At 33.1% G+C, this 18,529-nt stretch overlaps 1 protein-coding gene across 3 annotated transcripts in view; it reads right to left on the bottom strand.

Annotated features, from left to right (window-relative positions):
* The window catches only part of CNTN5 (contactin 5), a 1,351,205-nt gene that overhangs the window by 134,433 nt on the left and 1,198,243 nt on the right, over window positions 1-18,529 (bottom strand). For all 3 annotated transcript variants that reach the window (XM_053203841.1, XM_053203840.1, XM_053203839.1), the window contains exon 16: window positions 17,586-17,761. In XM_053203841.1, coding sequence (XP_053059816.1) covers window positions 17,586-17,761 — 176 coding nt within the window. The remainder of the gene's footprint in view (window positions 1-17,585; window positions 17,762-18,529) is intronic.

Genomic DNA, 18,529 nt, shown 5'->3' with positions numbered 1-18,529 from the left:
TCAAACCTCAAACCTATGTTATTTTACTTTTAACATTAAGAACTATTAGTGGGTAACATTGATGTCAGAGTAAATGTAAAACTTACAATGCTATATGAGACCCCAATGAATGGTTAAGAACTTCTAAACACATGGAAGATGACATTTTATAACTGCTCTTCAGATCTTCAGATTTGACTAGAGTTTGATGTCACTAGGGTGTTCCTAGTTGGTAGACTTAATCTTTATTGTTGGCTTGGTCAAGTACATTGCACTATGTGTAAGCCACTTAGAAACACTTAGTAATATGTCTTTAAATTTATCTTGGCTGCACATAGGATTTTTAAGCAGACTTAATGCAACCTATTTTTGAATTACCTTTTGGTATATTAAGCTGTCCAGTTGAGTTGATTTTTTAAGTCCTTTATTTAAGTCCCATATTGAGATTATAATCATGACTACATAAGAAATTCTTGAAGAATTTCTGAAAGGACTTTGATGGTATTCATGGTATTCTTACATATTACCAGCTAAAAAAACTTAATGAAGAGTTAGTTTTCTGCCGTTCTGTCTATGATGGAATCTTTACCTTTGAGTACAAGAATTTCAACAAAACTGCATAATGTGCACTGTACTCATTATAACCTTTGTCAAGTTTTGCATGTCTTAATATACCTTAGTCATCTTTTTTATCTTCCAATATATTTTGGAAGCTCTTAACATATTTTGAATTATCAAGTCTAATACTCACTTGAGGAACACATTCACATCCTACATCTATATTCCTTTATTGTACCTTAAAGCCACAATTATAAGTACAATAATAGTAATCTATATCAGTATATTTCATATGAAACAGAATTATTGAATGTAGAACCTGAAAATGATATGAAGTTGAACTAATTAATTTTTCATCTTTACTATTTTCCTTAAGTGACTTTACTGTTATCACAGCCTTATAGGATAAACTGTTTATTTAATTCTAGATTGTGAACAGTTTTATAAATATTTCCATTCTCTTCAAGAGTTTCAGCTGTAGCAAAATCAGTGATAACAAAAATCTATACCAACCATTCTTTAATGAGAAACAACTGGGAATGCTGGCTAAAACAGTCTATGAATTTATTTCGGGTATGGAATATTCAGTATGTTCCTTTTTTAGATATATCCACAATCTTTTTCAGCATTCATTAATAAATATACCTGCCTTTGTTCTTGTCAAGATAGAACTAAAACACACAAATCACTAGAACCAATTTTTGGAAGAGACGTTTAACATGGATTATTTTAGGATAGATAAGGTAGCTAAATATTACAATTATCTTCAGAATATGCTATTTTCCTGAAATAACAATTAATTCATTTTTTAATTAAACAAGTAAGATTTCTCTGTTAATTACTTTTTTCTAACTGTTGCCAATTTTCTATTAAAAGGCAAAGTGTTAAAATTCCCTAATATTTTGAAAAAGAAAACACAAGTCATATAAAATGGAAAAATGACTTTGCATAACCAGATCAAGCACTTTGACTTACTTAACTCAATAAAAAAAAGACCAAATCAGACAGTGACTACATAGACAGTTAACCTAGTTTGTGTTGGTAGTGACAGCATATGTTGTTTTAGTGTTGTGCAAATGACTATTTTTCCCTTATATAACACCACATGTGTAATCTAGTTTTTAGGTTAGTCTTAAAAATGATACCATAGTTGAAGTTAAGGATCATTTAGCACTGATAATTGACTGTGTGGTAGACTGTTGCAGTGATGGTCCCAAAGTTTTTTTTTTATGTCTTCCTGGAGTCCACCCTTGGGTAACCCCCACCCACACTCACTGTACTTCACAAAGTGACTTGCAATAGTCAATGAGATACTAGCAAACATGGAACAAACAGATGCTTGTAATGTACATGTGCACTGGAGATTGCTATTTTGAAACCTGTAACAATCATGTGGCATAATCTGGGCTGGCCCACTATAGAGTGAGAAACCACTTAAAGTGGGGACGCCTGGGTGGCTCAGTCGGTTGGGCGTCCGACTTCGGCTCAGGTCATGATATCACAGTTCATGAGTTCGAGCCCCACGTCCGGCTCTGTGCTGACAGCTCAGAGCCCAGAGCTTGCTTCGGATTCTGTGTCTACCTCTTTCTCTGCTCCTTCCCTGCTCACACTTTGTCTCTCTCTCAAAAATAAACATTAAAAAACAATTAAAAAAAACCCAGAGACCTACCATCCTAGGTGCCTCCCCACCCCTCTCCCCGCCAAACAACTCTTAGTTGACCTGGTAGTTGACTGCAGATGCATATATAAGCCCAAATGAGAACAGCAGAAAAGACAGCTCAAATGCCTATCTCAAATTACTGACCCACAGAGTTGGGTCATAAATTCTGTGAAATTCTTTTTGCAACAAAAGCTAAGAAAAAAGAAACTGGAACCATAATTGAATGAGACTTTTGTTAATCCTGGGAAGAGGGTTCCAATTTGAAGAAATGTAAAAAAAAAAAAAAAAAAAAAAAAAAAAAAAATGTGGCCGGAGGATAGATGGTGGTAGATTACAAAAATGTCTGCAATACCTTGCAGTTCTTCCCAGCAGAAACCTGTTTCCCTACCCTTTGAATCTGGTATGGCCTTAAAATAGAATGTGACAGAAGTGGCATTGAACAAGTTCTGAGCCTAGGCCTATGGGACCACGATGTTTCTGCTCTTGGACCTTGGAACTGTGAGACCTCCATGTGAACAAGTCTGGGCTAGCCTGTTGGACAGTAAGAAACATGTGGCTCATTTGCCCCTGTGTCCTTAGCCTATAGCCAGCCTGTTGAGCCAGCCCTTAACATTAGTGCTTCAAAGTTGACTGGCAGCTGACTACAGAGGCATGAATGAGTCTTGCTGAGACCATGATCTCCAGCTGAACTCAGCCCAAATTGCCAACCCATAAAATCATGAGCTAAATAAATGATGGTTTGAAGGCACTTAGTTTTTGAGTGATTTATTTTGCAGCAAAAACTAACTAATACAAACTATGTTCGTTTAATGTTCATCTCTATGTATTTAGGATAACTACTCCTTAATTACTTTTCTATAGTTGAATAACTAGGAAACAAAAGTAGATATACAAAAAGAATTCATTGATACTTAAACTGTGAAATATTCTCTCTCTCTCTCTCTCTCTCTCTATATATATATATATATATATAATCAACATCTTTATCAACATTTAAAATATAAAAATAAACACACCAATGGATTATTTCAGTCAGAATTTTGGTATGTGACTAAATGTGGCTGGAAACAGCAATCTGGGCAACATCTCCCCTCCTCCCCCGCAAAAACAAGTTAACTAAGAGAAAGTGATCTTTAATGTCTTTTGCCTGATTATTCTTAAACACAAATAGAAACATCTTATTGAAATGCTTGCATCTCTAACATTAGCTAAAGTTGTTTAAACATTGAAGACATTCTAGTAGCCTGTTCAGAATCATTACCTATGTGAGGGGCACTGTGAGCAAAGCATGTCAGAGGTCTCTTACTTCAGGAAAGCCAGTCTTTCAGTATTCCTTACTACTTAAATGATGGATCATGGCAATTAGACTGCAGATTTCAGAAATGCTTGTGCAAAATACCATATATTTAATAGGTATTTTAAAACAAATTTGTCAGTATGCTTATTTATTTGTGGGGCTATCACCAGTTAAAAAGGATAAAATATAATATTTTATAGTTTCAAGTAGGCTTCTTCATATGAAATCTTTCAACTGTTTAGTACAACATAATATCTTCACAGTTTATGCATTCTAAATTATTTTAGCTAATTTTGCTTCAAGATAGTTAATCCTTTTGGTTTTGCAGACGTGTAAATTATATAATGAGAAAAAATTTAATTTTAGGATAATTTAAAAATTATCAGTTGGATTATTACCTTACCTTATACTAGTTGATTGAAAAACCTTTGGTAATGAACTTAGTAATAAATTAAATTGAATATTAATTCTAAGAACAAGTCTTTCCGCCAATGACATACTTGGTTAATAAGTCAAAATTTTCCTCCAGAGTTTACCTCTCTCAACAGTATAATATCTCAATACTATAACACTTATCACATTAAATAGTTATTTAAAAATCTATCTAGATTAGGAGTTCTAGAAGAGAGAAACCACACGTTACTCAACCATATATTCCCTGCCCTCATGTAGTACTATACATATTACAGGTAACCACTAAAGTTTTGTAAAGTAAAAAAAAAAAAAAAAAAAAAAAAAAAAGACTAAAATCTTTCCTGATATTACTGGAATATTCCTTTATTTATTTATTTATTTATTTATTATTTTTGGTATGGTAATTTAACAAATGAGCAGAGAAATGAGAAAGTCACTATATATAAGAGCATAAAATTCTATTTGTTTATATGATAACTCATTTAACAAATATTTTATTTAGCAAATAATCTGCCAGGCATGATATCAAGTACTCAAAATGGTTAGCAAGGTAGATATGATTCCTATCTTCAAAAATATATAATTTACTAAAGCAATAAATATGGATGGAAGCAGAAATTCTGATTTTAGCCTGTTTCCTTAACTGTGTTGTATTCTTATAATTGCCTCTAGAATAACAAGCAGACTTCTTAAAAAATCACATAGTACTTCTCAGGGAATTACCTCATGACCCTGAATATTGAATCTTAACACTGCAATAATTAATTTCTTTTTTATATACTCCATAGACAGCTTCAAGCAACGTGTAAATTTATGTAAAACATATACTTATGCTAAGAAACATACAATATAATTTGGAAAAATCTGGCAGCTTTACTTTTACCAGGAATATGTAACTTGCTTTAATTGGAACCAAGAATAATCATAACTATTTGCTTAACTTTCCAAGGTTATATGGGCAGCTTTCTTTAAAATGGAACTTCTGTAGTAATATTAGATGTAATTTGCTTAAACTGTAAGACCACTGTTTGTTATTGGGATTTGGTATACAAAATCTTAGTATTTTTCATATTTTCTTCATGCTCTGTCCCTACCTGGAATGTCTTCTCCCCCTTCTTCTTCCTGCTTTGCCTGCAATACACATGTTATTCTTCTGTAAGAATAGTCTCAGGTGTTATTTGATTCAGAAAGTATGCTTTGCTTCCACACATTGGATGATATGCAACTTGGACTGAGTTTCCTAAACACAGTTCTTCCATTGCTCTTGCCACATACCAGTTTATATGTGTGTTCCTCTGTTAAGACCCAATGCTCCTCAAAGGCAACACTCTATCTCAGTTGTATTCATATACCTCCCATAGAATGTTTGTTATTGATTACTACAGAACCTTCAGTTCCTGGACAGGTATCTAGTATATAGGTGCTCAATAAATCTTTATGGAACTGATATAAATTCTGAATTCATCTGCTGTTCATTGATAAAATACTCTGTAGAGCCATTAATTATTTGGTAAACATAAAAGTATTGTGCTTTCCAAATTCTCTAAATTGATCTTTTCCATTTCTTTTATGTGAGGGATATCAGATGAAGAAAGGAAGTGAATTCCTTTCCTAATAATTGGAAGTGAATTCCTAATAATTGCCCAATAGTTATCTCCAAAAATTTCTCTTCCTCCTTTTACAATAGAAAAAACATCTTTGAGAGGCTACCTACTGAGTTATTAATTCTAGACTCTTAAAGTGCACTTTTGTATTGTAATATGATAAAAATAGTCCATGTAAGAAACTAGAGGATTTTGAAAAGCTAAAAGCTAAACACATCATAACACTTAGGCATGCTTTAGACTTTAATACAAAACAGATGTAGAAAGAGAAATTTCAAAATAAAAGTAGAAAGATGTCTTGAAAATAATGGCCTCTCAAAAACCAAGTCTTTGAAAATCACTTTAAGAAATAATACAGGAGTCCGTCTAAAACACAATACTTACATATCAATAGTGTTTCAAAATGTAAACTGAACCATGTTTGCTTATAAAATCCTAAACCTTATGTGGTATTAGAGAATAAGGACAGTCTTTTATTTACTAAGGCTTTTAAAAACCAAAAAAAAAAAATAATAATAATCGTCTTTTATATATTATTCCTACAAGCTGGAAATTCTAATATCAAGGGCCTTATTTTACTATGAATTTCATCATTCTGCAGGTTAAATTATATCTCCTGGATACATAGATACACATAAGGTACTTTTTAAAAAATAACACCAACAGGGCACCTGGGTGGCTCAGTGGTTAAGCATCTGATTTCAGCTCAGGTCATGATTTCACAGTCAATGGGTTCAAGCCCCACGTTAGGCTCTGTGGTAACAGCTCAGAGCCTGGAGGCTGTTTTAGATTCTGTGCCTCTCTCTGCTCCTCCCATGCTCATGCTCTCTCTCTCTCTCTCTGTCTCTCAATAATAAGTAAACACTAAAAAAAATTAAAAATAACAACAAGAAAAAAACCCTATAAAACATATCGACATTGCTTAAACATGGTAACTAGAATCCATTGAATATTTCTCTTTTATTACCAACTCCTGTGGTTATTATTTCCAAAGAAAATGATTACTTTTAGCACAACATCAAGAATATTTAAATTTTCATATGAAGCAAAATGAATAAAACTATTGGTTACTGATATTCTTTATAACTTCAATAGAAGTTAGAAATTTTTCTTGGTTAACAATAATAAAAAAGCTATTTAGATAGTATAGTTAACATATGTTTCTAAATGGTCTACTCTAAATGGCTGTTTTAGTTCATCTACTCCTATCTTCACTGATTCCTTTAGCAACTCTACAAATATTTATTTAGTCTTTAATGTACTCCAGGTACTGTGTTAAGTTCAGAAAATAAACATATACTTAACTTCTGGAAATGTAGAGGCTAGTAGGGAAAGAATCAAGTACTAATTTACAGTAGATTTTGATACTTGCTTTGGTGGAAGGATGGGAAAGGTATAATGGATGCACTGGGAGAATGTGTATGAGGAAAAAGGAAGAATCTGAAACCCTACCAGCTATCCGACTTGAAAACTGGGTTTTGGTAGTCTAAAACTCACATGAAACCAACAGTCCTGTAAGTAATATAGTAGGAAAACAGAATTTTAAATGTCTCAAATGTGGAAACAATATTTTCTTCAGAAGAATGTTGCAACTCTTGTACTCTACATTCATTGTCTCATCTTCAGCTGCAAAAGCAATGTAACATAATTTATCTCATATTCATTTTGAAAGAATCTTCAAAAGACTAAAAAGTGAAGTTGATAAAAATGGGTTGATACATTATACACTGATACAATTACAACAGCCAGAAGAGTGAGCTTTTATAAATAGGAAAACACACCCACAGAACATCTGAAAAGGCAAGTATGGGAGGATATTTTAAGATGTTTTTCAATCCATCATCAGTAATTTTTGTGAGAGGATTTTTTAACACAATTTGGTGATTTGATATTACAGAATATTTTAGTTTAATTTTTTGATAATGTTCAAATAAGTCAGGTAAAAATAGGCTGAGTTGTCCAGCTAGAGAGGTAGAACTACGGAAAAGAAACACAGTCTCTCTCTCTGTCTTCAATTTTCAAAATGCTACTGTGAAGAATTATGGGTAGTTTTCATTCTTCATGTCTTTGTTTCAAAAACACCAAACTATATTTGGAATAGCATTCATGGTAATGAAGTTTTAAGTTCAAAGAAGCTTAAATGATAATGGTGGCTGTGTTATAAATGTGCTTGTGTTGCCTAGAATCTCAGCAATGATGTCCCCTCCATGCTTCTTCCTTCCTGGGGCTCAGTTTCTTTATTTACGTATAACTTGTCTGACACAATGTTATTGTGGGAATCAAATGAAATAATTCATATAAAAGAGGAAGGGTAAAAGTTCTCTTTATGATGTAAATTCTGTTTATATATTTTAGCCTAGATCTTAATCAGATAATGAATCTGTTTCAATTTTATTCTGAAATGATTAACTAAATATTAAAGAGTCCGATTTATACCTTTGCCTTTAAAAATATACATAACATATTTTTGGTAAAGTTACAGGAGATAGTTCATGATAGTAAAGTTTGCAAATATTAGGAAAAAGAACTTGCATAGTATAAATGTAACCACATAATCATAGTATAAACTTTATAGGAGGTGAGTAATTTTAGATGAATATATGAAAATCTTACCAGCAATGAGAATAATTGACCCACAAATTTTAAATTGAATGAAGGATATTTACTATAATTTCACATTAAACTTATTGAGAAAGTAGGAAATTTAAAACATCATCTCCCTTTTACCACAAATAAAAACAAAACCAATTATTATATCATAGGGTATTTGTGAGAGTTAAATGAAATAGCATTTGAAAAGTTTAGCATGTTGCCAGGTACCTAGTGGGCATTCAGTGGATGAGAGCTATTATGATTATTTTTATTATTACTCATCTTTGTTTCCAGTGTTTCTAAGTGATGGCATTTGCCATTACGACTCTCAGGTCAGAATTTCAGAGAAACAGTCTCTGAGATGGAGACTCCATTACAGAATGACTTTGGGATCAATATTTGTGAAAAATGAAGAAAGTAGAATTGAGCAGAGGAAGTTGTTTAAATGCATTCACAACAAAGTTTTCAGCTTATCCTTTATAACCATCCCTAAGCATTCATCATCCTTACCTTTGGTCATGGACTGAAAAGCTGGGGCATAACTTGGTCCAGACAACTCTTTTTGGCTGAGGGCAATTCCCAGAGAGGGACTTTGGTGAAGCGAGCAGCCACCAATACTTTCAGTGGCTTGGGAAAAGAGTACCTCAATTTTTAAAGGCAATCTGGGCAATACACCATGGTGTCTACTACAGTGGCCTACAGTAGCCTCAGTTAAAATGGACACAATTAGTTATCCTTCCTAATTCAATTCATTTGAATAGGCCCACAAATCAATTTGAATAATGAAAGGGAGAGGAATACAAGAAAACAAGAAAACGGGAATTTAAAAAAAAAAAATTATCGAGATTTGAATAGCATCCTCTTAAGAAACAAATAAAATCAAATACTGTACAAAATTGGAGTATTGAGAATGGATGAGTATTAGGATTTAATAGTAATTTAGGTACTCATTTCAGTAACTTGACTTGAATATTTGACACATCTGGAAAACTACAATTTTATAACTTAAAGATACTTTTATCTACTTATTTATTTTAAGCTATTTAGTACATATATATTTATAAAAAATATTTGCTGTCTTATAAAAATAAATCTTTATTAGATTGGAACAGGGAAGGAGTTCCAGAGTCAAGGTCCATTTGATAATTCATCAGTGTACAGTTGCAGGACAACTGACAGAAATTTAAAGTAATAACGGATAAGCACAATAGAAATTCTCAACTGAAACTCAAAGTATTTGGAGTGTTATTTTGTGTGAAAATTTATATTAGAAGTTTGTTATGTGTATTAAAAAGACTAGTAAGTCTAAGTAAGTAATTCATTATTGAAAATGACTTAGAATTAGGTAAGAATGTATTTTCATGAAGTCACTGAAATAATCAGATAGACTTAATAGTCAAAATTAAAAACAATGACATGATTTTGCAAACACGTACTGGGGTCTACCAATGGTCACATTTCTAAAGAAACAGACACTTTATTCCAGATTAAACTCATCCTTTGGTTGGATTAAAAACAACCAACCCAAGGACAATGTAGTATTATAGAAATCCAGCCTGAGTTAATACAGGGAAAAATAATTTTGGAGAAAAACAACTTTCAAAAGGAAAAAATTATGGAGTCCTCAACATGTAAGCACTTCTTAATCTCTGGAGGTAGTGAGCTAATAGCATATTTAATTTCTGGAGTTTACAATCCAGGAAAGCAAATTCTATTAAGAGGTAAATAGTGCTTTATATTTCTCATTCTCCCCCTTTCCCAATGCAATAACCGGAAATATCCTAATTGGTTCTGATGAAAATCTCTAGAAAGTATGTATATATTTTTATCCCCTCAGAGATCACAGAACACAGACTATGTTGATCAGATTTTTCCTGCCATAGCCTACACTAAAATTGACTTTCTCTATCAAGAAACTTTATTTTTCTTTTTTCTCTCTTTCAGAAAAACAATAACAAAAAAGTAAACTTACAGTTCTTCACTAAAAAACACTGAAGAGGGGCACCTGGGTGGCTCGGTCGGTTAAGCGTCCGACTTCGACTCAGGTCATGATCTCACGGTCCGTGAGTTCGAGCCCCCGCATCAGGCTCTGTGCTGACGGCTCAGAGCCTGGAGCCTATTTCAGATTCTGTGTCTCCCTCTCTCTCTGCCCTTCCCCTGTTCATGCTCTGTCTCTCTCTGTCTCAAAAATAAATAAACGTTAAAAAAATTAAAAAAAAAACACTGAAGAGAAACTAGTGACTTTCATATCACCCATGCTATATAAATGTATTATAAAGATAAAACAGCTACCAACAATGGACCTTTAAATGAACAAAAAAATATCTGTATCTTCACCATATTACCACACCCAGAAAGTTTGTTTTGGTGGACTATATTTAAATGAACAAAGTGAGTCCTGTGATTTGAATGAGTAACGTCTTTTTATATGTGATAATGTTGGAAGCATTACCTGATTTTGCTACAGTTGACCAACTATGAAGAAGCTCACTTCAAATTTTGCTTTGTGGGACCCCCTGCTAATCAGAGTAAATGGAGGTGGATAATCAACATGGTATTACTACTCAGTTGTGATCCTGGTGGTATTATGGCCCACAGATTATGTAGGTAACATCCCCAGGATTTAAGGAAGACTCTCCCAATAATTGACTGTCTTAGATGTCACCGAGGCAGTCACCTTTCATTCAGTTCCAAATTTTGCTCAAGTGAATATCCAATTTTGTGTCAAAGTAAAAAAGCAAGTACATAAACTATCCTGTTATAAGAAAAGGTTTTAACAGAATTTTATGCAGTATTTAACTATATTAAAATCTCTGAAATAATGCAATAGTTGGCTAAGTCGAGAAAATGGTTTACATCAAATTATTAGTTTTTTTTAAGTAGACATTGTCTTTTTTGTTTTTTTAATGTTTATTCATTTTTGAGAGAAAGCACACATGAGGGGGGGGGCAGAAGGGAGGAGGACAGGGGATCCAAAGTGGGCTCTGAGCTGACAGCAGTGAGCTTGATGCGGTGCTCCAAGTCAGGAACCCTGAGATTGTGACCTGAGCTGAAGTCAGATGCTCAACTGACTGAGACACCCAGGTGCCCCTCAAATTATTTTTTTATTCAGCAAAGATTGACTGAGTGGCTATTCTGTGGACATCCATAGTGCAGCATAATAAAAAAATAAAACAGCGTATTAGCTTCTGGTTTTAGGGACCCCACAGTTTAGCTTGTTTCATGAATATATAAAATGTTATAGAATAATAGATTTTAATGGTATATTTTGTTCCTGTTCATAGGACTGCATGAAACATATACACATACCAAAAAAGATGGGCATTCTTTTTTGCTATGGAAGCTACTACTACTTTGAAGACAGTGGGTGGAGGAATTTTTCTTTAAGCAGGGAGAATGGCTGTGGTAACTTTTCCAAGAATAGTCTGAAAATTCTAGGGCCTTTTAGGGTAATTTCTCTCTTTCTTAAGAGACCAAGTTTGACTGATGATTATTCTGTCCTATTAAAACTACAAATTGGCTTCTTCTCTTAAGTTAGATGAAAGACCTGGAAAGTGGTGGTAAAACAAATATGTGCAAGTCAAAAGTTTATAGCAGAGAACAGAAAGTTGGTGAGTTACCAGGATGCTGGGATTTACAGCAAGACCTAGATCTAGGAGGCAAGTAATCAAGTGATGAGGAAAGACAAGCCCTTTGTCAGGGAGGGAGAAGTTAGGGCTCAGAGTTTAGGAGGCCTTATTACTTAAAAGTACAAATATTACTAGTGAGTATAACGAACCAAAGAGAATGTGTTCCTTTGATAGAGCTACTGATCCTCTGCCCTTTCACACACTTTCTGATTAATTATGAAATGCCTCCAAGACCTGCTAATGTGATGAAGAAGATGTAGTAGATGCTTTAGAGGTCCTCAGAACTTTATGCCTTAGTAAACCCTGACAATGTGTCCAATGATTTCATTCATTTTTACAACATTCGCAATGTTCCACTGGGAAAGAGAATGGTGCCAGTTAAGCACTTACTGTCTTCCATTCTGAGACTTTTACAATCCTTAGGAAATAGATGTTAATTCCCAAGAAGATAAGCTAGGAACAAAAGTAACTATAATATGAAGACTGGCATAGGCTAGAACATTTCAACTAATGTCAAATCCTTATGATACTAAAGAATTTGTATTCTAGCCCCTATTATCTACCTAATACTCCACAAAAATCATAGATATGAAGCAGATATGTTCCTTTATGATTCCTATGCTTGGTATACAGATTATCACAATTTCTCCTATTTTCCAACACTCTGACATTCAGGTCTGATTCGTAATGGAATGGACTAGTTCATAGGAGTGAGTTCCTCATCACTAAAACGGTTCCAGCAGACGCTAATATACTGATGGAGTATCAGCCTAGGACAAACCCTATAATTTCCAAGATCTCTCACAGCCCTGAGATACCATATCTTTTCTCATTTTAGGTTGCCTTTCTCTTTCTTCTTTTCCTATCCTAATGAGGTCTAGGTCAGGTAGCACCTTCTCCCCAAATAATATTATTTCATATAATTGTTATGATGAGTTGTATATATAGCTTATATATATGTGTGTGTATATATATATATGATATATATATATCTTATATATATATATATAGCTTATATATATGTATATAGCTTATATATATGTATATGTGCGTGTGTATACACACACACACACACACAGCCAATTATATTTGGCTGTAATAAAAAATAGTAATTGTTTTTTATAGCCATTTTTTTTCTTGAATTGCTTAATATTTTATGTTATCTTTTATTTCTTAAAGACTAGAACCAAATCATCTTTTTACTTTTATTTCCCACAGTTTATAGAGAAGGGATGTACACATATGGTCAATGAATATGGAAAATGTACGCTTTACAAAGAAGAAAGAATAAATAATGCAGTTTAAAAATCACGCTGTATTTAATCTTGTAACCCCAATTTAGTATTCATGTGCCCTGGAAAAGTCTTATGCTTCAGTTTCCTCATTAAAAATGATGCCAAATATCTCTACTATGCCTTCTTGGGTATATTGTTACAACCAGAGAATTCAGTAAATATGAAGGACCATTCAAATAGTACACTTTCATTTGGTTATTGTCCATTTAGTTACAATTTAGCATGTTTGGAGAATTCATAATGGAAAGGGCAATTCTTCTTTAGTGGAGTATCCTGATTACAAATGTTTAAGTTTTTTCTCTTCCAAAAAACAGAGCAAATTTCAGGCTTCCAGTATATTCAGTGTAACAGTTCTTTAACATTATAAAGATTAAAACTAGCTTATATCTCTAACGAATAATTAGGACTTTCAAGTCTCTGAAAAAACAATGGATAACCACAGTTCTCCATTAAGATTGTAACTTTGGAGCTACCTGGCCATGCTCAGGTACTGTCCAGACATCCTGAGAGTATTAGGAGATTCTTGTAGACCTCTGACCAACATAAACAATTGTGTTGAAACACAATTGTAAATACCTTATTTGATAAGAGGATGGTTATTTAAGGCCAAACTTGTAATGGTCAACTCCTCATTGCTTAATCAGTCTAGAATGAATATAAAATCCACAATAGCTTCAATTCCTGCTCCCCACAGCTGTCTGAATTGTCTCCCCCCAAAAAACAAATCTTAATCACATGACTCCCTGCTACCTTCCAAATACAACCCCAATTCCATGGCTTGAAAGTCAGTGCCTTTTACACTGGTCTCTGCTGCTTTTCTTTAAATGTATTCAAAAACTATTCACTTATTGTGTACTATGTGCCCTCACTATGTTGTTAGGTCTAGTGGTTCCTCACTGTTCCTGAAACATGTTCTAAACTCTTCTGTCCCTTCTGTCTTTGCTTTATCTGCTCACTCTGTCTGAGATATAGTTTTCTCTCCTAGCCTTCTGGCAAAATCCTACCTTTCCAGCTCAGGTTCAGAAACCATCTCCTCCTGACAGCCATATGCACAAAGTTCTCTGGTGATAGCACTGTTATAGCAGGTAGATCACTAGCTCATCCTGCGGTCCCTCCCTTAAACTGTGCTCTCTTATGGATGGAGGGCTGTGTATTTTACTTTCATCCACAGCACTTAACTTGTAATGATGAACTGAAATTAATACCTTCAGGATAGCCTCATTAACTTGTCACATTTAGTTAATTCATATCATTGCCAAAAAAAGTGATTTGGGTGAATGGGATCAAATATTTATTTGATTGCTTCGACCCTTTTAACAGTGGCATTGGTAATTAGGATTCACTTCAAATCAGTCAAAATCCTGGATTTGTAAAACCTGGCATAAGTAAAAGGGGCAAGGGAAATAGAAGCATTTTCACTACAGATGTTTTAATTTAAATTTCAAAGCAATAGTTATTATTTTTTTAACGAGATGTGATTTTATGTTTTTTCATTCTCTTGTAATGCAGTCTGAAAGCTATTTTATTTAAAACAAAACTGTGTATATAACATTATATATAGATGTATGTTAGCTACACTTAAAAATGTGTTTACAGTTTTATCTAAGAAACAATGGCTGTGTATAAAAGACACCAGTACAATTAGTTGAAAAGTAAAGAACTCCATTAAGCTATATTTTGCCATCTACGAGATGCTAAATATCAACACCATTGGTATTTTTTCTCCCAGAGATTTGGTTGATTCACTTGATGCTATGCAGTGTTAATGTGCTCAAAAAGTATACCCCTCTTCCTTTTCTGATTTACCCCTATTCAATTGCCCGCTGGTAGGTTAGGTCTAGGGCAGTTAATTCAGTCAAAGGCACACTCTGTTCCTGGTTAAGCAGTCCCTGAATCTGTTTGGTTTTCTTACTCTGCTGTGCTAGCCTAGGTCCCCATGGTCTTTCAATGCTTTCCCTTAAAACTCAGAGCAGTTCATAAATGATCCTCTCTTCTGAGTCCTATCCTGTCCTTATTATCACCAGAGTCTTCAGTTGTCCTCTTAAACAGGAGGTAGCCCACAAGTCCAGAGGCATCCCAAATTTCCCTTATTTATAAAACTTTCATTTCTCCTCTTAAAATATATTATTTGGGGGATAGCATGCTTTTTTTTTCTCTGCCTTATCAATGTCATAAAATGGAATTTTCTCCAGTATATATCCTTGAAGCCAGCCAGGACTCAATCAGAGTTGGAGGTAATTAAGAGGAAGGGGATAGATAATTTCTTTATAGTAGTTTTAGAGCTTCCAAATATTTTTAAGTACATATGTATTTCTATTAATTATTCTAAATATACTAAAAATGATGAGTGCTAAATTACCTTAAAACTAAATATTATTCTCACTTCTCAGTATGATAATGTGCTTTCTTTTCTTTTATTCTATAGCTTCTTATTACTGTCTACAATCCAGAGCCTACGTTTAACATGGCCTTTATCATATGGATTTGCATGGAGTAAGGAGTCAATTTTTTATGTCTTAAAGGCAAAAACAGCATATATACAAAGAGGGATACGGCAGGTATTGTCAACTTCCAACTTTATAAAAAAGATTAAAGGTATTTGTTGCTACAAATGAATGATATCAAACTAAAGTGGTAATGTCTAAGAGACAAAAATAAGAATTCTTATTATATAAGAATAATTTTACCAGGACCATTAATTTCTCTCGATATTTTAAACAAAAAGGGGTCCTGTTTACATGAAGAAAACCCAATATTCATTTTAGACATATTTTTACTTTATGTATCTGATCACTCAGAGTGAATTTTTACAGATACTCTTAAGAAGATATATTTTTGTTAGTATATTTTTGTTTTGAAATGTGATATTTTTGTATTACATTTTTCTGGTTCTATTTGTTCACAATCTTGAAGGAACTGTTAACCCCAGGTAAAGGAAAAAGGAAAGTCACAAATTAGGGAAAATGAGTTTAATTTAACATGATCTAAATTATTTGCATATAACATAACCATTAATAATTAAAATTAATTTATTTGATTAGATGTGAATGATGTGGTTATTAATTATTTCTTATATATATTATCTCTCCCATTAATTTCAAAGTAAATCAGGATGAAAAGAAACATTTAGAAGGAAATGTTTAATTTTGGTTACATTGGCAAATGTAACAAAGACAGTTCATATTTATTCTTCTACTAATATTAAATTCTAAAGTGAGAAGGGACATTAGAAATTTTCTGGTTTAATCCACTCACTTCATTTGTCTATGAGATTATTGCCCAGGAAAGCCAAGTGGCTAGCTTTTTGTTACAAAGCTGATTAGGACTTGACCTGGGACTGGATCCAGAAAATTTCTGACTTTGGATCTGGACTTTTTTTTTTTCCCCACTGTACCATATTACTTGTAAAATAAAATTCAATATAAACTGAGTTTTATATATATATTTGTTCTTACCACAGCTGTGGTTTTCTAGTGTTTCCCAAACTGCTTACAGAAGAATAAATGGATATTAACAAGTATGGGGAAACATTTAAATTTTTTTAAATGTTTATTTATTTTTGAGAGAGAGAGACACAGAGTGTGAGTGGAGGAGGGGCAGAGAGAGAGGGAGACACAGAATCTGAAGCAGGCTCCAGGGTCTGAGCTGTCAGCATAGAGCACAATGTAGGGCTAGAACTCACGAACTGTAAGATCATGACCTGAGCCAAAGTCGGATGCTTAACCAACTGAGCCACCGAAGTGCCCTGAGGAAATACTTTAAGTTGGATTTTCAGGCATAAATTACATTTGGATTCACCTCTTCAGCCAAAATAAAAGGGATATTTTAGGCAAAATCTCTCTCTGTTACCCTACTTCCATCATCCTTCTCTCCTTTCATCATTATTTCATTCTTTTATCTTAAACAAGAACTTGGGGGAAGAAGGTCTTTTTTCACTTCTCTGTTGAGAACACTGATGTTTTATAGCATTTGGCTCAAAAGATTCCCACTTCAGTTAGTTGATTGCCACAAAATTGTGTAATATAGGACAAGATATTACAAGGGAATGACTTGGTAGACAAAAAATGAATATGCCTTGTCTAAGGCTGACATGTATTTATGACTATTGGTTGATGTTTAAGGTCTGCTTAAGCTCATATTTAATTCCCTTGAGGAGTTAAAGAATCTTCAAAATTACTATTTCTTGAGGAGTAGGATAGGCAGGCTTATTTCATTTATTTATTGTATCATATTTACTGTTTAAAGTGCTTTAAATAACACTAGTATGTAGCAATATAACTTCTAAGAAGTAATGTGTAAATGTTGACAAAATTAATCAAGTAAATAAAAGTGAGAAATAAACCAGATTTGCATGATGAAGTATTTCCAATTACTTACTGAGCTTTACAAAATTACTTTCAATTTGACATAACATATAATAATGAAAGAAAGTAAGAGTTTGAATCAAATATATTTTTTCCCTATTTTTCCTTAGCATTTCATAAATAATAAAGTTTTACATTTGAGTGTAAATTTTAAAAATTATAGTACTCGACAAATAGAAGTGTATTAACTTACGGCCCTGATGCTTTCAAAATGTCCACCTTCTTTCTCAAAATCAATAGGCTGTCCTTTTAGTGTCCAGTAGAAAGTGACATCCAAACTAGCATCATGAATTGCTTTGCAATTAAGGACAATGCTTTCTCCCACTGTTAACTCTGTTCTTTTAGGAGTAAGTTCTATTCTTGTAGGTTCTATAGAAATAAAAATGCATTAATTAACATAATCAACACATAGTATTTCCCTGTATTTTATATTTTAAATAATAGAGAAAAACTTAAGCAAAGAATCTATACAATGCAGTTGTTCTGGATACACATCTTTAAATAAACTATTATTAATTGAAATATTACCTTTTTTTTGTATGCTAGGGCATTTTAGTATGCTTTTGTAGGAGACTGATGGTTTAAAAGTTGCTATTCCTATTAAGAAGTAAGCATGGATGAAAAAGACAAGAAAATACATAACTATAAGCAGCATTTGGCATTCCAGAAGAAGGAAAATTAGAAAAAAAGAAGTTGTAACCTCCTGGTCTACCTTCAAGGATCATCAAGTATAAATAAAAGGATTTTTTTTAACAATAAAATATGTTCCATATCTAAGGAGGAAGAAGTCAGGTGAGTTCACTTCTTTAAAAGTTATAGAAGTCAGCTCCTCTCAAATTACTATTTTAACACAGACAGAAATATAGTACTACAACTATGCCAACTTATATTTGCTTTATACACTACAAAACCCTTTTATGAATAGAAAATGCCCTTCTCTAGCTGATTATAAAATAATTTTGATAAATTGTGGATGGTTTAATGTAGATCCAGAAAGAAAGGCAAATTATTGAATGGAAGATTTTTTGAGAAAAAAATGTGTGTTTAATTACTAAAGGATTCAATTAAAAATTTAAAAATAGATACATTTTTACTGTGTTTAAAATAAGTTTGAACCAATAAAGGCTAATACTGCTA

This window comes from Acinonyx jubatus, chromosome D1, assembly GCF_027475565.1.
Source record: "Acinonyx jubatus isolate Ajub_Pintada_27869175 chromosome D1, VMU_Ajub_asm_v1.0, whole genome shotgun sequence".
NCBI lineage: Eukaryota > Metazoa > Chordata > Mammalia > Carnivora > Felidae > Acinonyx > Acinonyx jubatus.
The sequence above is the reverse complement of the archived record's forward strand: the minus strand, read 5'-3'. Positions and strand labels throughout refer to the sequence as shown.